The 22,971-nt window shown below is 42.8% G+C and overlaps 1 protein-coding gene across 1 annotated transcript in view; it reads right to left on the bottom strand.

The window, feature by feature from the left end:
* Nucleotides 1–22,971, bottom strand: part of fat2 (FAT atypical cadherin 2) — a 69,147-nt gene that overhangs the window by 5,144 nt on the left and 41,032 nt on the right. Inside the window, exons 16-28 of the mRNA XM_029511768.1 lie at nt 20,452–20,841; nt 15,300–15,511; nt 13,350–13,487; nt 13,097–13,240; nt 12,404–12,601; nt 11,039–11,639; nt 10,510–10,710; nt 9,383–9,540; nt 4,560–5,013; nt 2,890–3,043; nt 1,414–1,513; nt 1,168–1,319; nt 780–1,048 (exon numbers count right to left, since the gene is read on the bottom strand). Coding sequence (XP_029367628.1) covers nt 780–1,048; nt 1,168–1,319; nt 1,414–1,513; nt 2,890–3,043; nt 4,560–5,013; nt 9,383–9,540; nt 10,510–10,710; nt 11,039–11,639; nt 12,404–12,601; nt 13,097–13,240; nt 13,350–13,487; nt 15,300–15,511; nt 20,452–20,841 — 3,171 coding nt within the window. The remainder of the gene's footprint in view (nt 1–779; nt 1,049–1,167; nt 1,320–1,413; nt 1,514–2,889; nt 3,044–4,559; nt 5,014–9,382; nt 9,541–10,509; nt 10,711–11,038; nt 11,640–12,403; nt 12,602–13,096; nt 13,241–13,349; nt 13,488–15,299; nt 15,512–20,451; nt 20,842–22,971) is intronic.

Here is a 22,971-nt window from a genome sequence, read left to right as displayed (position 1 = left end):
GAAAGGGGAGTTTGAGTAAAAGAAGAGGAGAACACAGACAAAGTCACAGATTAAAAGTGAGATATGAGCGAGGAGAGCAGTAATCACAGAAAGGAAGTAGAAAATAAAGATGCCTAGAGATGAAACTGAAATGTATTTGTTACTGCCTGATGTTATCGCATCTAATCTGCTGCGTTTATGAGTGTTTCATCTTCCAAAGTTTAATCAGCGTTGTGTGTTGACAGGCTGGCCGCTGCTTCCCATGATGCACCACTCCACATGACGGTTAAATACCTGTTTGAGTGACCTTGAATGACAGTGTACAATAACTGTGACACTGATTTCATCAAAAAGCTCGAGGGGACGTCTTCACATTCTTAAAATGTCCAGCCAACAGTCCAAAATAAAAAAACCTTTTGACTTTACAACCCTTTAGGACGTGCCTTTGTTTTAAAATGTGACTAAAATTACTTCAGAAAAAAAATATAGAGGAATAATAATCGATATTATAAATAGGATGAAATCCAAATAAAATGTTGTGCAATCGTGAGAAGCTATTATTTTACAACCACCAAGTTTTTTTCATTGTTCAAACATAAAACTTTTAAAATTTGACACTAAAAACGTTTTCGTTGTACATTACTGAGCTATCAACACAAGTATGAATATAACACTGACGTTGACTCTTTAGTGACAAAGCTCAGTCCTGTCATTTGTAGGTTGTGTCAGATATATCTGAGTTTCTTCGACCAAACTGGCTCAGAGCAGAATCAGTGCAGTCGTCCTAAAATCACACCCACCTTCGTAGTCCATGTCCCAGTGGTTCTTCCTGATGGAGTCGTTGTCAGAGCTGGACGGCGGCCTGGCAGGGAGGTTGGGGGCCACACTGCACACCACTGGCCCCTGCGTCTTGGCAGAGGAAACCCCGCCTCCTGAGGACCCGATCTGGCTGTGTGGGCGAAGCGACCTGAAGGGGGTGTGGTCGAGGTCGTTGATGGGACCGACCAGTGAGCTCATCTCGATGGGGTTGTCAGCTTTAAGGCTCTTGGTCAGATTGGGCTGGAAATAGCTGCGGATGACAGAGCAGATGACGGTGCTAACACTAATGCATTGTGCGTTTTGTTACTCCACACTTAGCTGAGTGGTTGAGGGAATTCTCTTTCTGTGGTATCGGACCTGTATCCTTACCCGTTAGAGTCCTGAACGCACACTGGCTTCTTCTTCTTGTGCTGAACGTAACGTTTCCTGATGCAGACGAAGACGCCGACCAAGAAGAGCAGCCCGAGCACGCTGGCGCTGATCTCCATGATCTCCACGTAGCCAATCATTGGAACCACCTTCTGCAGAGGCGGGACAGCGGATGGATTGAGTGGGACCTGAAGCTCGGGCTCAGTGTGACTGCTGACGTATGAGCGTTTTGTTGATCTAACTGACCTGATGCATGGGGTCGCAGTGGAAGGCGCTGCCGGTGGCGATACAGTCGAATCCTCCGGGGCAGGGATTGGGAGAACAGACTTCGATCTGATTGTTGCACCTACAGGAGTAAAGGAAGTTGGATTTAGGAGGTGCAGCTCTGAAGAATGAACGCAACGTGATTCAATTTTTATCTGCCTGTATCTGCTGCCAGCTCGGTGATCACGAGCTGAGGAATATATCTACTTTCTTATCATTATGGATATCACCTTATCAAATGATTATGAATTTATTGAAATAGTAATAGCTGTTTACTAACTGTCAAATAGTTTTAGTGCTGCTTTCCCCTGAAAAACAATTGAAGGTTAAATTTGTCTGATGATGCAGAGACCTTCACTGCAGCCCTCCCTCCCTCAGGCTGAGGCATGAAACAAGACCCAAAGGACCAGCTGGCAGAGCTCTGAGGCCGCCGCAGCGATTCTAACAAAGACCCATTATTTTATTTTACTTAACACTGACGTTGAGCTCTGCCCTCTCATTTCCCAGGTGTTGAATTCTCCTGCTGTTGTGGAGTAAAACACAGTGATCATTCCTTTTTTCTTAGACACAGAGAGAGTCTTTTGGTGCGAACCCTTTGGATGGAGGACCGCACCAGCAGATGCACTGCATGCATTATACATACACTATCCTATGTGCTGCAGATGCTGATTAAAATGTCACGCGCGCATTAGGATAATTATCAGACCACATCAAACACAAACCTCTATCTCTGCACTTTACAAGTCACACAGCAAACTCCCTCCTCCTGCAATTACGATCCACCAGCAGTCATTTTTCATTCAGCACGTTAATCAAAACCCCACCTGGAACATGGTCCACCGTTAATACGCACAAGGGGCAAAGCAATTCCATAGGCGGCCTTAATGAAAGGAATATGCAAATACAGCTGTAATTTCGTTTGAACGTGACTCTTCTCTTTGCTGGCCGCTGGTGGTGTGAGTAGAATGAAACTAGTTGGTTGTTGTGTTGTGTGTGCGTTTTTGTACATATGAATGCGTGCGTGTATGCATCCAATCACACGCCCGTGCAGATTCAAGGCCACGTCAAGGCTCTTTCCTGCTGCGATCACGTAGATAACCAGGGTTGCGCTGGATTTAGTAGTTAGTTGGTTTTGTTGGAATTAGGATTGCAGTTCAGTCTAAATATCACCGTCAGAATTACAGAAATGTAAATACACTTTACCAGTTTCTTCTAAGTGCATTTGGTATTTAGATTCCAGTGCTCCGCGGTTCTCAATTGTTTTCTCAAGACAATCTTCATTGTGGATGTCAAATTTCACCCCTACATCTTGGTGCTTTCTTCATTGAATTCTCAGGTATAGAAATTTGCTACGAAGTGCCGAGGCGTTCCACTCCAGGCCTCAGAGAGTTAATTCTGCAGGTGACTGAATTATCAGCATCAGCTCAACACGTGTTTAGCAGTTCGGTGTGTGTTTACCGTGCTTCGGTGTCATCCAGAGAGCAGTTGCACATGTAACCTTGAGCCTTCGGTACACACACCCTGCCATGGGCGCACGGCGAGGAGGCGCACGGGTTGTCAGCCAGGTCGCAGCGGGCGCCGTGGAAGAGTCCTGCACACCTGCAGCGCGGCTCTATGGAGTGAATAAAACACACTCAAACGTCTGAGACAGGAGAGAGCGATCAAAGCCACAACACAGGCAGCGAAAAAAGATCAAAGCAAAGGTCAAGCTGATCTAACCAGAGAACACAACTGTGTGTTTGATATTTAAAGAAAAAATCTGCCCTTCTGCGGTTCATGATGATAACTGGTCAAACTGAAACATGACATCAAGACCCGAGGCCACAAAAGACACAGAGATGGTGTCACTGATCTGCGATGAGGAGAGAAATCTTAAGAATTTAAATTATCACTCATCATCAGTGAAGAAGAAAGATTCTGTGCCTGCCTGCAGAATCCATCTACTCATTTATTTTAATTGTGTTTAAGTCTCTTGGCAGATGTTTTTGTCCGCAGAGACACTGGTGGTTCAGTGTTCTTGATAAAGGGCAAAGAGTCCATGTCCATGCCCGTTGGATGATTTATTTCATTTCTTTTTCTGATATTCTGTCTTTGACAAAGGAAGCCAAGAAGTGACAAAACCAGGGCTGGCCTACGAAGGAGAAACGCGGCAGATCTCACTGTTTTCATCCACCTTATCATTTCCTTGGCTCTCTGGGAGTAAAAATGCATGTGAAGTAAATTATATTAAAGCCTCAGTATAATAGAATGACATCAACTTTATATTCTGCAAGAAACAGAACTGTGGCAGAATCCATCATTTTTCTGCATCTGCTTAAATTTCCTCGACCCGGAAGGATCTTTTGGGAAATATCTATTTGTTCTTTGGCAATACAACCCTGAATTTGTGCCTGAAGCGTGACTGAAATGTGATCTGACATAATGATGAATAGGGTCCTGAGAAAAGTAATACTTGGCAGGAACCTGCTGTCCGCGCAGCCACAGTGGACATTTTCTTATTGTACTGCAGGAGAAGCAGGAATTATACAGTTCATTGCCCTAACAGGCAAACTGCCAGAAAGTGCCAACAGGCAGAAGGTTGTTGATAGCAGCTTCGAGTTTTGTTGTTTACTCTGTTCTTCCAGATCTGTATCTCCCCCCAGCTTTATTGTGGTTTCAAATCCACCTCCCTAAAGACTCTTAAATGGTTCATGAACACTCAGGAGAATATTATTATTTTACAGCTCCAGCTCTTTTAGCGTTCTCTTCAGCAAATCAAGTCAGTGATTCATAATGCACAAAAAAAACAAAAAAAAAAACAAAATACGGCCTGCCAGATACCAATCTTTGAACATAATCAACTGGCCAGTTGGAGATGACCTCAGACATTAGTAAGCAAGTATGTAAGTAAGCTCCTTCATGGCTGCATTATCCTTCAGTTTGTGGGTTGGAGCTGAGAAGGTATTTTGAACAATAAGGCCGATGCAACAATTTTATATTTTTTATTGTAAATTAATCCAGTAAATCTCTTGAAAGGACCAAAAGCCTCTAAGGTGTCTGCCCCAATCTGCTTCATCTCAGACTGGAGACACGATGAATAGATTCAGTGGTTTGTTCTTCTTTAGTTTTCTTTGTACTTGTGCACTCACCTCCAGCAGCGTCCTCCTCGCAGACCCCTCCGTTCTGACAGGGGTTACTGTCGCAGCTTCCTGTCCTGCTGCAGCACTGATACACCCCGAACACCCTCCTGCTGCCCGACCCCGTCCACTCCGTCGTATCGCCCACTCTGATTGGCTCCCCGTTGAACTCCAGGCCCTCCAGACAGCCGATGAAGTTACTCGGCTGACCGTGGACCTCTGGAGCAGAGTCCTGAGCGAGCGACGCGAAGAGCAGAGCACCGTGGGAGCGCATCATCCGGCACGGCTCGGTCAGGGTGACGGAGGTTGGATGCTTCTGGTCCAGGGTCAGTCTCAGGGTGGTGGAGTTGACCTCCAGCAGGACGCCGTGCCAGCGGCCGTCTGAGACCGGATCAGATCGGATAACCAATGAGCCGGAGGGGGCTCGACCACAACTGTAGCTGAAGTGCAGCTCTCCCTTGGCCAGCTGAGGAGGGAGAGTCTGGGTCAGTCCCCGAAAGTCAGCGACTTTTCTTTACAGTTTAGCATATTAAACAGAGATGACGAACACCCAAGTCAAAAACGTTTCTCCTCGAAGACCAAAACAATTCAGATGTTAATGTTTTCCATTTTCTACCATCTTCAGCATTAAACAAATCCATCAGTTGACATTTAATAAGCATGACTTATGGTTCTGAATTCTGCTGCGATGCTTGTTCCATCGTTCCATCGTCTGTTCTGGCCTCATAACTCACCCACAGACAGTGGTTGGTGGTCAGACGGCATCGATGGCTAAAATGGAACTAAAGCGGACGGTTTTTGATGTTTGGGCTCGATAAAATTACTTTTGAACAGCTTTTAAATGAAGGCACGAATGAGCACAATAACCTTCGTTATGTTGAAATATTGACTTTTGACTTAACGCTGTGACTTCTAAAACCACCGACTCAACTTCTGGTGTTTTGCTCTTAGTTAAAAAAATAAAAATAAAAATAGAAATCTGGTTTTTAGTGCGATTCAGCTTTTTTTTCTTTTTTTACAAATCAAAGAAATACAATAGATTCAAATAATAAACTCAAAGCAACAAATGCAATCAGCAGGAGTTACTCTGTTGTCTTCCTTTTTTAAAAACGTTCAGCCAGGCTGTGTTTTTGTTGACATGTGTTACAGATAATATCTGTTGTCAGCTCCCCACGTTGCTGATGTTCTCACTGAGCTCCACACATTTATTCGGCATTTCATCGTTGTCAGCGGAAGCCTCTTAATGTTTCTGCCCACTCAGCATTCTCACAAACTAACAAGGCAGCAGCTTTTTCTTGCACCTTTTATCTATTCATGTTTTCTTTGGATAACTGAAGACTCCTTATATCTTGCCTATTAAACTTACACATGAAGTGTGTATTTTGCAAATTGCGGCACGTCACCCAATTGAGCACCAAAGACGTGTTGCATTATTGATGGGGAGCTGCTTGGTTTCTGCCTCTTTAATTGGCTGCAGGGCCATAACTTTTTATGCCCTTTGTTTTATTTTCCTTCTTGGAGGATTTGAATTTTAATCATGTTACACATCATCTGGTTGCTCAGCTTTCAAGCTGCTCCCTGGTTCGGTTTCTGTCTGATTCCCTGTTCTTTGGATGATAAGACGGAAAAAAACTAAACAAAGAGGAATGATTCATTTTGGAGGGACAGACCTGCAAAATTGTTCATATGGATCAATGGTAGCACACAGGGAAGGGGAGGAGATGAGGGCTTATCATGGGAAGAAGCTGGCAGAAGAACAAGTGAAAGCCCAGAGTCGTCTGAGCTGCCGGTTGCTTGTCTAATCTATTTTACATGACTTGGTGTGATTTATGGTGGATATTTGACAAGAGATAGCACAGTTTGGTGAACTGAGGAATCTACAGTATCAGCACAGTTGATGTAGCTCGGGCACAGTGTCAAGTGAAACTCCACAGGGACTGGAGCTCCGCAGCATCAGTGCTTCACGATTCCATAAATCACAGCGTGCCGACACAAACGCTGCGGGCTTCCTGCAGGGAGCTTTAATGCTGCTGGGCAAAGTTCAGTATGCAAAAACAGCTCCGCTTGCATGTGATGTGTGTGCACTTCCACACAAACAGGAACCAGCACAGGGATTAAAGCCGTACTGAGCATGCTCACTGGGTTTGTGCTCGTACATAATAAAGTGGGCACCACCAGCTGTGGATACGTTTACATGTACACCGATATAAAGCTGAAATAAGGTGGAGGATATATGTGCATTCCCTCGTTCAGCAAAAGGCACGAGGAGTCATTCTGTCCAGTAGGGGAGAACTGATGGACAGTAACAGTCCCCCGCTGGTTATAAGACATGAAGACTTCATCACCGAACAAATGAATGAATAATCAACCGCACTTCAGATTTAAACTCTAACGTGGAACTGAGCAGAAAAAGCTCTTAAATTGACAATAGTAGAGCCAGTGGTACGGAGATTGACCCCGGATGGATGGATGGATGGATGGATGGATGGATGGATGGGGGGGTATTGACAGAGTTTTGAGTGATGCTGATGCGGTGGGTGCTCTGGTGTCAGGTCGGAGCTGTCACTCCTCATCCGGGATGACTTTTTTACTTCCACTGAGGAGTCATCTCTACTTCTTCTGCTCGACCTGGCACGGCAACTTTTCATTCAAGCTGCCACCATCTTTGTGTCAGCGGTGACGAGCAAGATGTGGGCAGAAATGCTCACTGAAGAATTACGAGCAGCAAATAAGTTTGAACTTCTACTTGAAGTCTGTTCTTTGTTAAAGATATGACTCTTGATGGAGAATACTAATGCGATCCTGTCGTATTAGAAGATAGCGATGCACGGCAGCTCCTCTCCCAAGAGGGAATGAAGTGTGCAAATAACGCCTTGTGTCTCCAGGAATTTACTCTGAAGAAATCACAAAAACCAGCCGTGAAGACTTCTCAGATGACCGCGTGTAGACACTCTTTTTGAAGGCTTTTCTCTTCACAGAGAATCAGGCGTGGGTACATCCTTGGACATGGGAGCCGAGATCCAAAACCCAGGAGGAAGAACCTCAGGAAAGACTGAATGCTGCTTTTGAAGTTTTCCGAGAGCCCTGATGATTGACTATTCTGCCTGAGTGCACACGGATGTCACGCAAATGAGCGGAGCCCACAAGGGGAAGCATCACTCAGCATTAAAGGCTGTATGAGCCTTTTTTTTTTTTTTTTAAGTTATTGGTTTAGAGAATTATTCATGTCTCTCAAAGAATACAACTATTCGTTATTCTCTTGTCCCTTTAAGACGCCACAGCAGACCTTGTATTGCATGGAGATGAAGCTTTCATTCCCTCGACACCCCCCCTAAAAAAAAACATGTTAATAAAGCCTGGAAGATGGAAGTTCTTCATTAGGGCTCCTGCAGAAGTCTCACTGGGTTTGTGTGTGTGCACTTTGAGGAAAAATCAGCAGCAGTCATCACCATCAATTTAAAAAGACACTGATTTAGCTGATTACACTGTAAAAGCATGGAATGATAAAACAGAGCTGTGTTGTTGGCCACAAGAGTCCACGAGAAACTTGTAAGTGGAAGTTTATTGCCAGCTCTGATCTTCAGTCAGGCATTTAGCAAAGAAACATGTGAAACGATAAAGTGGAGGCATGCAGGATGTGTTGAAACGGGTGATCGTCTGCAGAAGTTGGACAGTTTTCCCGTCAGCACAGAGAATGGAAAAGACCTGGCAGCTATTTTACGGTGGAGTCGGGCACGTGGTCTCAAACGACAGCGTTTTCACATTAAAACTAATTTCACATCAAGTTGATTACATTTTCCAATCTTTCAGGCCATCAGTGGACGGTGTGCGCGGTGCTGACAGATTTGGCCACAACACTAAAGAGCTTCCTGTTAATCTGAGATCCGTTTGCAGTAAACACAGAAAAGAATAAACTGCGATTCGACACAATATGAGTTCATATCAGAGAATTGAAAAAGAACAACACCTAGTCTAATAACTCAGCAGCTGCTGCTAAGCAGCAAATAAAATAATGACATTTGAGATGGTATCAGTGAACAGAGCTGTAGAATATCCAGCAGTAACCAGGCGTTTATATTGAAAAGCTTCACTTGTCGTTACTGTTCCTGGCTGAAAACCTCCAGATTCAATCAGCAGCTCCAGGATTTTATCAGTCCGACACTAAATTAGTGTCAAACAACATTACAGGAGTCGGATTGGAAAATTATGAAGAGATTTAATCTCGCCACAGCAGCAATACTCAAAGCACAAAATAAATCAGCTGTTTTATGTTCCTGTCTTTGTGATTCCTTTTCATTTACTCTGAGCTGTTGTGATTTCTGTCTGACACAGAGTAACAAAAGCTTTTTGTTGTTTTACAATAACAGAACTAAATACTGACAAAGACGTTTTCTCCTCTGGTTGTCCTTGAACCAGTTTTGAATGAATGCTGTAAATAAACGACGAAACAACATGACTGAACGAGCTGAAAATCTGAATAGTCCTAACTCTGATGACGTCTCAGTCCCCTTAGTGCTCAAGTTTTATCTTTGTATTACTAAGACAAATGTCTAATGTCTCCCTGTTTAATGTTTTACATTCACATAGAAACATTTATTAACTGACCACGACGATCAGGAGATATGAAGACATTTATGCTTATTAATCCAGCATTTGTCATATTTTGTATTATTGTGACTGTTATCTTGTAACTTTCATTCATTGTCTCTATTTTTATGTCCTAAACTGGCCATTAAATGTTATTATTTTATTTACCAGAAGTAAATGCGGAGGTCAAAATGAACTGTTTGCTCTCTGGATAAACTCCAGCAGAGTGAAAACAGAGAGAGGGGTACCTGCAGGACGCCCCAGTCGTTGGTGCTGTTGGTGGACACGATGAGGCCCTGCTCCTGGAACGTCTTGAACCTCAGTAACAGTTTGAAATCCTGGTTGTCCTCGTCCATCCCGTGAAGGTACTTCAGGTAGGACTTAGTGTCGAACCGCACCGCAGACTCTGAAATACGAAAACAAGTGTGAGCACAACACAACTACCTCACAACACATGTTACAAAAGTGTTTAACAGTGACGACGCTGTGGCAATAAAGAGGGTGTGACCGGGGGAGCTACAAAACAACTCTGGAGAACAGATTACCATTATTGTGTACTCTACCGTCCTCTTCTATAACCAACACATATTCAAATACAGCATGAAATATAAAATACAACACATGGACAATGATGAGACACAAACTGAAGCTCAAAGGCTTCATTTACAATTTTACATTTTCAGTACCAACACGTTGTGCACATGCTGTATGTGGACACACACAGTCTAATGTTTCTGCCTCAGTGCCTCAGTCACAGAAAATCACTCATTTTAATGATCATTTAGTTGTTTCAGTTCTCTGACAATATTACCGGGTCCAGTCTACAGAGAATTTATTGTGTTGTTTCATTTTGGATTATTAAAAATCTTTGACTTTGACAATTACAAAATCTGTTTGCCAAATTAGTTGATAATGAAAATAATTGTTTGGGCAGCCCCAGAGAAAACATGTTAAATCTGTGAAAGTTTTATTTCTTATAAACATCTTAGAGTTAATGTTGAACATCGTGTTCAGTACTGTAGATCCTGAGTCCACGTGAACAGAAGGAAACGAGGAACTGGGACAGAGACACCATAAAGAAGGTCGTACAGCTGAGATTAGTGAGGTGCTTCAGCAGTAACTATCTTAAATCCTGCTTCGTTTATGTTTCCTTCTTCATCTCTTTCCTTTTATTCCTGCTCCCCTTCTTACTGTTCTGTTCATTATTATTGATAATAAACATGCTTTTTTCTCTAATATACAATATACCTTGTCAACTCTTGTGCTTTTATGCAGATATATTATGGTAGAACAAATTAAAGCAGTATTCCTCTGGTAGGTAGTTTTTTTTTTTTTTTTTTAAATAAATATAACATAGTGTGGGACAGACACGTACTGTTACAGGGACAGACGCTCTCCCAGGTGTGTTGGGGGGTGATGTAACCCGCTCTGGCGGTGGTGAAATGATCCAGTCTCTCTCCTGTCAGCCGGACGGCGTTCCTGCAGCCTCGTGGCGGACAGCTGGTACCCAGACAGCCGTTGTGGCTCACTCTGAGGATGCTCAGGTCCAGAGAGTCCTCGATTTCGGATATGATACCTGCATCAAAGCAAACATTTTCAGAGCGCACATTCAGAGACACTATTCGTCTCTCTGGGATTTCCTTTGTATCCAAATTGCATTACTTATTTTACATCGCTGCTGGTCATCGCCTTTCACAGCGAATCTACACGTTTTATATTTTTCCTGTCATAATAGTAACTACACTTTGAGTGAAGTTAAAGTGTGATAAGCTAATCTTGTGACACAGTTAAGAGGACGTGGATTTAATTTTTGAAATGTTTCTGACATGAACAATTTCTGTCTTTCTGCTGTGAAAATACATTCATCTCAGTTTTGTTGGATCCACACAGGAACAGTGATTCACCTGCGAGTTTGCTGGTTGGCAGAGCTTGGACGGCTCCGCTCTGAGGCCTCTGGATCAGCAGCACCTCCAGGACCTGGGTGTGGTGTTGCTGCTGCAGGCTGGCCAGGTGAAGCTCTTGTCTGGGCAAACCGAGGGCCTCACTCAGGCTGCGCTGGAGGCCTCTCCAGTGATCGCCCAGGAACTCCTCAGGTGACATTCCCACGAGCTGCAGCGTCAGGCCAGAGTCCAGCGCCCTCTGATTGGCTGCCCACACGTGAACTTTGACCCCGGCCCAGACACTGAACTTGCCATCGGTCACGCTGATGTTGAGGGAATACGAGCCCTCCTCCAGGTTTTCATCGGCCCAGATCTTCCCATCAGAGAGGTCGACCGAGAACCTTCCTCCATCTGGGTTTTCTGACACCAGCTTGTAGGTCAGAACGTCCTGCAGGTCCTGATCTGAAGCGTGGAGCCTACCGATGACCCGGTTGGCAAACAGCCCCCCGGAGGTGGTGATGAAGACCTCCAACGGCACCACAGAGGGAGGATACTTGCTCTGCTCGGTCACATCAATGTTGACCACACAGATAGAGGACAGAGGAGGGTGGCCGCTGTCTGTCACCTGAGGGGAACGCAGATCGTCGTTGGTACAGATCACATGGATCTAACTGATCTAACAGACCAACCGGACCGGAATCTGTTCAGAGTGACCTGACGACACCATCAGGACATTAAAATTTAAGTTATTTCCCTCCGCAGCTGCATTCTGAGCAGACGAGGAATAAAACAGGTTTTCTCAGCATTAACGTGGTGAAAATGCACCTATTTCTAACAGAATATCACAATTCAGCAGTTTTGAACCCCCAAAATATTTTCGCCAGCCAAAATAAATCCATGCAGTTCAATGTATTGATGTGCATATTCAGCTGTACTGAAAAATGCCCTCAGGGATCACTGAGGGATTCTTATAATTTTATCAGGTTTTATATTGATTGACAGTCAGAGAACTTTCGAACTGGTGCAACTTTAAAAAACAACTTTTTATGAGCCCTTACAGACGACAGATCTACTGAAGCTGAGCAGCTAATCAAATCTACAGAAAAAAATATTAGTGGTGGTCAAATTGGTGCCAAATCAGCCAATGGTTTCTCTGTGAAGGTCAGGTTTGGATCCTCATTCGTGAAAACTACTGAGCCACTTGCTGTGATTCTGGTGGGGTGACTTCAGTGCAGTGTCAGTTTTATCACCGGGGGTCTTTGTCAGCGGATTTATTGCTGAACCCCGGTCGCAAAAAACATTTTCTCCTTAGGTGACTATTTTGAAAAAAATGTTTACTTTAAAGAGGGGTGAGGTAGAAGGGAACAGGTGAGACATGAGCCTGCTCACCTGTATCTTGAGCTGATGGTGGGATTTCACTTTCTTCCTGAGAGGTGCAGAAATGGACAGCAGGCCGCCCTGGTCGACATGGAAACGGCGATCCTCGTTGCCGCTGACGATGTGGAAAGAGAAAGGCGGGCCGTTTCTCGGTGTATCCTTGTCCGTCACTACCAGCTGGAGGACGCTGCTGCCGACCGACTCTCCCTCCTGTGGGACACGAGGGCCATTAATATGTAGATTTTAAGTATAAATAAACATCAGGTGCTGTAAATTTTTCTGATGTACGTTTGAGACGGATGGAAAAGAAACAAATTCAGAATTTGCTGCTCTGTGGAAACACACACATCCTGTTGGGCAGACAGACACACACTCTCATGTCCTGTTGAGAGTCATTTAGTTCTGCATGTTTTTTCCTGAGCCAGGAATTCACTTGCTTGTTGCAGCTACTCAGCCATGAAGAAGCAGTTTCCCGTTTGCTTTTTATTTGACAGCAGATTAATGAAATGCCATCGGTGGGATTTTACAGTGAAAATCAAAATGTGTGATTATTTTGTGGCCACAATGTCACAAAGAAGACAGATAAAGGTCTGATTTCTCCATACTGAGCTCAAAATCAGACAACTCTAACTTCATTGAATTGTTAAGTATCTGAAGAACAAAATCCCCCAAAAGCTGAGCCGAACGATCTGCACATTCACCAACCTGCAGCAGCAAACTGTTGTTGACCTGGGAGAAGACCGGCGGGTTGTCGTTGACGTCAGTGATGGAGATGGAGATGAGGATGGCAGACGATAGGGGAGGATCTCCCTCATCTGCTGCCTGCACCGTCAGGGAGTAGTGTGAGATCTGGAGGAGACAGAGAGGTGGAATTCACCTGTCTTATTCCTACTTTGGACGTTTGAATGTTTATTTTCTTTTCATTTTTCTTTTCCGTTTTACTTTATTCGACACTGACCTCCTCTCTGTCCAGTCCGGTCCGGACTGTGATTTCTCCGCTGCGGGGGTGAATGCTGAACTGCTGCAGAGCGTCTCCGCTCACGATGGAGTAACGCAGCAGATTGTTGATCGGACCGTCCTCATCGGTGGCTGTTACCTGAAGGAGGAGTCAGGGAATAACATTTCACTCCTGACAGTTACACAAAAACATTCGTTGGATGTAGCTGTAGGACACATCGTTTACAGAGGAGGAAGGAAGCTCTGCCTGACAGGAGCTCTGAAATGAGGCCGGGGGAAGAACTAAAACCAGATCCCAGAAGTCCAGATATTAAATAATTCAGTCGACTTTGTTCATTTATCCTCAAACATATAAACCGACCAACACACATCTACTCTTCTTCAGTGTCTGATTAAGACCTGGAATATCTTTTTGTTTTCTATTTTCTCTTTTAACTCCAGCTGTTACTGTATTTAGTTTGAACTTTTAACAACATAAAAAAATACTGATCTCCAATAACGTTAGCTTGTCTTCTTTTTATGAATTATTTATTGTTTTAGGTTGTTTTTGTCTTTTTAACACACAGATAAACATTTCATCAAACATTTTACTGTTAGTTCAACCTGTGTAGCAGCAATGTGGTGCCTGTTAAATGTTAAAAACTGAGAAATGAAAACGAAGGATGAGGAGAAGAAAAATGTCAAACCTGAAGCCATGTGATTACAGACTCATCTTCCAGCCATGGTCTAACCATCGGGAAGCCACTGAGCTGTGTTATTGCTGTGTTATCTCTGCCGCTGGCCCGACAGATGACAGCTGACATGTTGTCGGATAACTGTGTGTGTCTGTGTGTGATCTGCTCTTTTAGACATGTGTGTCCTCATCTCATTCTGGCTTATTTTTACTGTTTATAGAAAAATATTAACACGTGATGGTTTTTATTTTGGTTACACTGAATAGGACAAAGTGAGAACTCAATAAAGTGCTCTACTCTACTACAAAGTCAGGGCATTTTTGTGATGTAAGGTGTGTGTGTGTCTGACTTGAATGCCCAACAGAGAAAATTATGCTGAGAAACAAGAGATAACAAAAAAATATCCTCCGTTCAAACTGAAACCTGGAAATATATTGAATGTAAAGTGAAATTCAATGCAGTGATTTAATTAAAGATTACTTGTGTTTCTGTCTGTGATGTATGAATGTGCCCTGTGTGCTCTGTGTGCTTGAAAAATTCATGATAACGTACATTCATTCATGTAATATAACGTTCCCTTCCCGTCTGCTGTCAGTCAACCGCTGAAGTAAACTTCTCCCAGCCATCTACTTATTTCCTGCAGTTCAGTCAAACCCCAGTTTCCTCAGCGTGTTGGAGGTCAAGTCGGACTGAGCCTTAGCAGTACAAACTCGTCCAGTTAGTTTAACAATGAATGTTTATGAATGAGGACTCAAAAAAACAGCTGGAGCTTATTCCTCACCAAAGGGAGGTCGAACACATTACACCTGTTCTTAAATCACTACGCTGGCTTCCTGTGATCCAAAGGATTGATTTTAAAATCCTGCTGCTGGTCTTTTAAGCACTTGATGGTCTTGGGCCTCCCAGACCCCTACGAGGCATCCAGCCTCTTAAGGTCCTGTTCATAGAACCAAGCCGGCAGAGTGAGGCGGCTTTTAGTGTTTATGGTTTTTATTATTTTTACTGTCATGTTTTTCATGCTTTCAGTGTTTTTGTGTTAGCTCTGTAAAACACTCTGAATTGCTGAATGTTTGAATGATGTTATGCAAATAAGGTTGCCTTGCCTTATTTTAAGTATATTAACATATGAGTTGGTATGACGGAGGACGACTGACATGAGTTTTTGAATTTGCACTTTTCAGAATAAGTCATCCTGGACTGTTAATTCATACGTGCCAACAGATGAAGTAGTTTTGAATGCGCACTGACATTCTGCATATGAGTGTCTCCATCTGTACCTGCATCACCAGGCTTCCCGGGGACAGATCCTCCGATATATCAGCGATGTAACCTGCCCGTCCGAACACCGGCGCGTTGTCATTCACGTCCGTCACGTTGATGATAACCGTGGTGATGTCGCTGAGGGACGACTTGCCGCGGCTTCCCTCCACAGACAGGTAATACTCCCGGGAAACTTCAAAGTCCAGCGCTGCCATGAGCGTCAGAAGACCTGCAGTCCACAGAACAAACACTGAATTATTCCTCCTGAAATGTGGAAGGAGAAATTCAAAATCTACTCTGTCAGGCCTGTTATTTTACATTTTCAGTGAGAGGCTAAAATCAAGTGAGCTGGTGTTCAGATTGGATGTGTCAGGATTTGTTGTACTGTAAGTGATAAAAATCCAAAATTTTTAAGACTCGCCTCTGACACTAAAGAAAAAACATTCACAACAGTAAAGCCTTGATTTTTCTACAAGATTTCAAGTTTTTCTTCTCAGAACTGTGGGAAGATGCTTATCAAGTTAAACTGTCAGAGATATACAAAACATCTTTGGTTTCAGTTTAGAGTCTCAGGGCTCAGACAACATGAGACGATGTGTTGGTCCAGAAAAAGCTGAATGGTTAAATTAAAAAAGGGAAAACAACAAACAGCTTTCCTGTGATTGAATATTTACCATCTGTGTGTTTTAAGTTTGACCTGTAGGTGGCGGTGACACTGAAACGCTCCAACATCATCACCTGCTCAACATCTATTATGAATGTGCTTCAAATTAAGCTTAACATGGTCATTTAACAAAATGGCTACAACTGAGAAAATTTGCAACACCCCCAAACTGTCATATTTGATAATTGACATTTCACTTCAGTAAATGACTTAATAATGTTGATAGCTATCGGACTCATTCCTCTTAATGTGAATGGATGAATGTGGCCTCCAGTGTAAAAGGGTTCAGGTCGGATCTCAGATCGTCCCTGCTTCCATATTTAGTTCTATTTCCTGACCACTGCAGCTCGAACTGTCATCACCCCCGCGGTGTGCCCATCACATTGGAATGCAGGTGGTACATTATGCAGTGATGGATGTAACATGCTGCTTAAAATGGATGTTGTTATAGTACAGGCGTGCTGCTCTGAATGATAACATCCAGCGTGTGTGGGATCATGTGACATATGTGGTGAACTTTCACTTTAGTCAGCTCAGTGAAGCTGTGAGTTTAACCTTTCAGGAACTATAAATCTCGCCACAGCTGGCTGCCATCTCTGTGCGTTGCCTGTCATCCACATGTGAGCTTGAAGCTCAGGTTATGGCAGCAGATGAGACGAGAGAGGCGCCAGACTCTTAAAGAGATGTCATGTGTCTGGTCCACTCTCCCAGTTCAGATGGGTCCCGATTTATCTGACCTGCTGTAAACCTGCCGAGTTTTAACACATGTATAACATTCTTTTCCTCCTCCAGTCGTTTGAACAGACGCTTCAGTGAATGATTCCTGCACTGGAGGATGGATAATTTTCCGTTTACTACATTTAAAAACATTATGACAGAAAAATAAACATTTAAAATAAATTTCGCAGTAAATCATCAAATTATCAATAATAAAAGTACAATTTTCAAGAAAAAGGTTTCATCCTTGGATATTGACTGAATTTACTGAATACTTGTTTTCTTCTTCCACAAGTAACGTTTCAAACCTTTACATGACTAAAGAACAGTTGGGTGCTTTATCTGAGTGTAGAAAGAATTCAGTTTTCATTTGGGGCTCTATTCAGGTAATATTCTATATTTCTCTTATTACTATACTATACTATACTACTATAAAAAAAGACCAAAAGCAACAATGAAGATATCTGACTAATACACTGATTCTGTGTCATTCCTTCAAACTGTCATTGCTGGTTTTGGTCTTCTTTGGAATCAGTTGACAGCAGCTTTGTCCTTAATCTGTGTTCGTTTATCATCTGTTGGATTAAAACATAAAACACTCCAGAGGTTTCAGCCACCTTGGAGGTGTTTTGGCCATCGTTCTCTCCTCGCTCAGCCAGTCTAACACCTTTATGTTCCCATCTCTGTCCTCCGCCTCCTCTTTTCTTCTCCTGGTAATAAAAGTTGACTCACTGTTAAACTCCCACCAAATGACATCTTTCACTCAACTGTGTAAACATTAAACCAATCCAATCCCAATCACCTTTAATACCATTGTTGGAGTCAGCAGATTGACCAAGACTTTTTCATGCACATTTCTGAGGCAATAGTTCTTCTCTGTCAGTGCGTTTGCTCCTCCGTACAGAACATCTGTCGGCGGCGGCGGCTTGTTGCAACCAGCAGTCTATTTTCCTGGGCTGCCAGCCAGTCTCTTCAACCACACACTTCATTAAGACAAAACAAAATGGGATCCAACAAAAACAACCATCTACCATTTGCCTCCAACAAAACACCTCCAGATTTCAACAAGTACATGACGTGCACCTCGTACCCGCATTACAGATGTCACATTAATTGATTTCTCTGAGATCAAAGATCTCAAAAGATGAGGCTCTGATTCAAAGTTATGAGTTAAAGGTAGCAGCACATTGAAACCACAAATTTAAGATTATAGATAAAATCAGAAATTGAAGCACTGTGTGTGTTTTAAACGCTTCATGTGTCTTATTTTTCTGAGCCACAGTGTCATCTCAAGACTGTTCAAACAGTCACAGCATTTCGGCGCAGCCACATATTCCTTCATTTTTATGAGCACACCATCATTACAAAGATCTGCTGCACTAAACATCCACGTCAATGCCAAATGGATTAATCTGCATCTGAAAATTTCCTCCAATTTCAGTAAAGCCTACAGTGATCAGTGATCAGGTGGACCTTAATATTAGGAACAAACGTTAGCCACAGCTCAGCAGAAGTGGGTTGTGTTGTGCCATTGTGTTCCTCTCTGCCAGGTTTCTGTCAATACTGGCTCCTATCTTTGTTTTGTGTCACCTTAAATTATGGGCGGCGTAGCGGTTAGCGCTGTTGCCTCACGACAAAAAGGTCCTGGGTTTGGTTCCCGGCCTGGGGACCTTTCTGTGTGGAGTCTCCATGTTTCCTCCCACCCTCCAAAGACATCATTGTTGGTTCATCTCTGTATGTTTGCGTTTGTACACAATGAGACGTGTGGGAAAGAGTGTTTTTTTTAATTCATTCATTCATCCATCTACCTCTGATCTGTTTCCGGGACACGGGGGGTTCTGGAGCCAATCCCAGCTCACATTGGCCAAGGGGCGTGGCCAACCTAGACAGACCAACAACCACTCAGACCTGGGGACAGTTTAGAGTCACCAATGAACCCAAACAGAATGTCTTTGGAGGCCCCAGGCTGGGAACTGATCTTGTGACCTTCCTGTTGCGGGGCCACAGTGCCCGCTAATGAGGCTTCTCAAACTGAATTTCCAGATGATGCAGAGCATCCATCATTAATTTATCTAGCATCTAATCATTCTGTGGACATCAAAAAAAAAAAAAAAAAAAAAAAAAAAAAATCATAAATTATCAGCTGTGGTTTCAGAAAGCCAGTGAGTCATCGTCTTTTCATCAAGTAGAGGATGAAAAAAAAAAAAAAAAACAATTAATATTTAACTAACAAAAACAAAGAAAACTTTGTTCTGTCCGTGTTTTAATCAACTTTGCGAGAAATCAAATGTCTCTTTGATTTTTTTTATGATAGTGAAAGAACAGAAGTGAGCTCAACTCAAACATGTGTCTAATGTCCCGTTCTTAAAACAGCACGGCTTCTTCCCTTCTGACTATCAGAATCAGCTCAAATTTAACCAGTCTCATTTTCTGTCGAAGCTCTTTCATCATTTAACTTTGGTAAAAAAAAAAGTCACAGCGTGAGGGGACCAGACTGAATTAACTTCCAGCAAATACGTAAATAAAATTAATCTGTGTGGGAATTTTCTTTTTCTTCCTTCTTTCACTTAATGTGACTCAACTGAAGGAGTGATGGGAATTTCACCTCGAATGAGCTTAAGGGTGCAGTTTGATGTTCAGAAAGCTTCATCTAGACTGTTCGTGATCTAATCAAATTATCCATCAGGTTATAACTTCATCTCTGCTTTTACTGTTAAATTATTATCAAAGCTGCGCTTAAAAATGTTGCCACATTCATAATAATCTGATCTACTCTGACATTTCCGTGCTCATATATCAGTGTATTAATCATCTATAGCATATCTGCTGGTTGTTGATAAGTTGAATTGTTTCAATATTATACATTACAATTCTCTTCCAGCAGATTTCCAAAGCAAATCAACAAGGCCACACTTGAACCTCAACACCAAAGCTCTGACAACAAACTCAATCTGCTGGGATTCATTAAGTGAGGTCACTAACTGAATCCTGACTGATGCCAACAGCCGACTGAAGTAGGGAGATGTCTCAATCAGGGAAATTTTCATCCCACTTTTTGATTTTTCGTTCAGTGTGTCTCATAAATAAACAGAAATCTTCAGTCGTCATAAACATCCAGAGCCGCGCTAAATCGAATGTATTCCTGCAGGTGTTTTGTGTTCAGCTGGAGGATTTGACTGTCACGGCCGGCTGTTCAAAGTTTTACACCCTCTGCTCCGCCTGAATAATGACAGCAAACGTAGTGGACAGTGATCAATGGGTGTCGTTCTTCTGACCAGCTGGTCTTAAATGATTTATTGGCAGCAGTGTGAGATGACCCAGAGGGCAGACCGCGGCTCACTTCTACACTCTGCAGGTTTGAAATCCATACGGGGACAGAGCACGAACTTCAGGTTGGATACTTACATTAACAATGCCAACTTCTAGCAAAAATAATGAAACTTTTCCTCTTAAAAAACAAAAAGAGGCTGGGGTTGACTTTCTCAGATGTACAGGTTGACAATCATGTGACTGATAGACCAGATGGACAGGCAGGAAGAAAATTCTTATTTTTTAATTCATTCTAGCTCACAGTGTGCTTGTTTTAATTTGCAAAATATTCCACCCATTATAGACAGTTAACTGTCAAACCTGCAGCCTGGGAGGGAAACACCATTAAACGATCACTGATTTTACTACCTGTATGTCTTTTATGCTGTTCAGTGTTCAGTTCAGCTGGATTTACTGCACAAAACTCTGCTTGATGTCAGGAAAAGACAGGATGTGCATGAAGAGGGATAAAGACAAACCTGTTTCTGAGTTCAGCTGGAAGCGTTCGGCTTCATTACCAGAGATGATGCGATACACAACAGCATCTGGCCCTCCGCCGTCTCTGGTGAGGGCAGACACACTCAGCACCTCGGACCCCACAGCTAAGGATTCTGGGAGCTGGGCGGTGTACTCAGTGTTCAGGAAGATGGGCTGGTAGTCGTCCAGCGAGACTACGTCCACCGTCATGGTGGCAACAGAGTAGAGGTGGCGGGGCAAGCCACGATCTGTGGCTTTCACCTTCAGCTCGAAGGAGGGCGGGGTGTCTGGGGTCAGAGGTCGCTCCAGCCGCAGGATCCCCGAAAACTCATCCAGAGAGAAGTAACCGCTGTCGCCTGCCAGGAGGGAGTACTTCACCTCAGAGTTTATACCTGGAGAGACAATAGATAAAATAAAATTTGAACTAGACATCAATCCACAGCTGCATCAGGAGACTCATTCTATTTGATTATTCAATTTAAAGAAACCAATAAAAGCTTTTTCGCTGTGTTCAGTCTCACTCATCTGATGTGAGTCTGAGGTGGATACACACACAGACGTGTGACATCTGGGGAGAAAAAGAAATTAACCAAGAAACTGCTACTTCTTCACAACCAACTCTGCATTTCCACAAGCTGTGTTTGATTTACAGCCAGCAGTCATGGAGGGAAAAAGCATTTACCTTTCAACACAACAATTAAAAGACGCTGACACTAAACAAACTTTTATGAGCACGGTAAAAACGCACACCTACTGAGAGGAGAAAAGAACTACTTTCACATAAATATCTATATATCATACTTGATGTTGGCAAAACATGAAGGTATGAAGCGTCATGTAGCTTCCTGAAGTCTCATATGTTGATTTATATGAGGCAGAAATCGCAGAGGAATTAAGGACAAGTGATGAAATGTTTTTGGATAGGTTGACTAGATTCATCTTGCTTGCCTGTCTGTCTTTTTTTTTTTTTTTTTTTAATAATTGGAAGAAGATTCACTCTGTGGCTCTGAGGTGACAGTAAAGTGTTACTGTGGAAAACCACGCAGAGCCATTATTATCTTTAAATTTAGTCTAAGGCTTTAGCATGTTACCCAGAGACCATGAAGGCAACACAAGTTGGCTAAGAGATCAGTGGCTAAATTGGCCTCCATATTCATGGATCTGCGCCGTGAGTTGGAAAAAGGTTGAGCACACTCCTGCAGCTCAGAGGAAGCTGCCAGAATTAATTATCAGAGATCATCAGATTAAACATTCAGCTTTTGGAAAAGAGCACAGACTAATGGGAGTGCTGTGACTAAAAGTGGTCTCCTTATCTCAGACAAAGCTTTCACAAACAGATAGTTTAACTGTGAACAGCTTCGGGGTAGATTAGTTTATTAATTGGTCTGAAGGTGACACCACACCAACAGTACACAAACTCCAAAACAACAACAGTTCTTGTGAAGGTTTGGGGCTTAACAACATGATTCTTGTTACTGATAGTTGCTCTCTTTCTTCATGTTTCACTCTGAATGTATGAGGAAAGAATTATGTTGCGTCTAATTACGAGTTTATCCACATATTTTATATACAAATGTTCAGATTTAAACATGCTTCTTATGTGTTTGAGCCACATCTCAGCTCCTATTTACCAAAGCTCTCCTATCTCAATGTGGAAACATGTTTCTTGGTACAAAATAACAGCAGCAACACCCCCACCCCTGAAAAAAACCAACAACTGTTCATCATTGTTGTCTGTGAGAAAGTTGACATTGAGAAAGACGACATGCTGCTGCACATCTGAAGGAGTGGCTGACCTGTTCTGTCTGCTCTTGTGTGTGTGTGTGCGTGCGTGCGTGCGTGCGTAACAGTCTTTGTGTTTTCAATCGACCCCACTCCATGTGAATTACAACTTTTCAAGTGCGAACGTGTGCGTTTGTGAGAACAATGTGTAAATCTGAGTGTGAAACCTGATGGCACATGAAAAACCAATCACATCTACACACTGGCTGAGAAACTATAATCAGATCTCTTTTACATTTCTTTTATCTGATTTAACCATTTCCAGCACCTAAGAAAAAAAAAACAGCCATCAAAGGCAACAAATTAATAAAACATAAAATGCTGCTGCAGAAATTTACCCCACGCTGTGTCAGCTCATTTCAGTCAGTTTGGTATTTGTTCAGTGGTAAATCACTGAGGAAATAAAATCTGTGATCAAAACGTCAAAACGCTCAGAGAGACAATTCAAACCAACACATAATGATGATGTGAGCCTTTCTCCTGAGCAGGGCTGGAGTTCAGCGATTATTATGTTGCTCTGCTGTAAATGAATCTGGTTTTTGATTTGCTGCCCTCTGTGAGGCACAGTTTGCGTCTTTACAAGTCCTCTATAAATAAGATTTATCATAATAATTATTATCATTATAGTCTGCTTTGATTGATTTGGTTTATTTGACAACCTAAACATAAAAGCACACAAAAAACACAAATACGGGAGTCTTGATATGTCAATGATCTCACACGTGTGAAATGACTGAACA

Source organism: Echeneis naucrates, chromosome 10 (genome assembly GCF_900963305.1).
Source record: "Echeneis naucrates chromosome 10, fEcheNa1.1, whole genome shotgun sequence".
NCBI classification, from domain to species: Eukaryota; Metazoa; Chordata; class Actinopteri; order Carangiformes; family Echeneidae; genus Echeneis; species Echeneis naucrates.
Note: the sequence above shows the minus strand (reverse complement) of the source record. Positions and strands in the feature narration are given on the sequence as shown.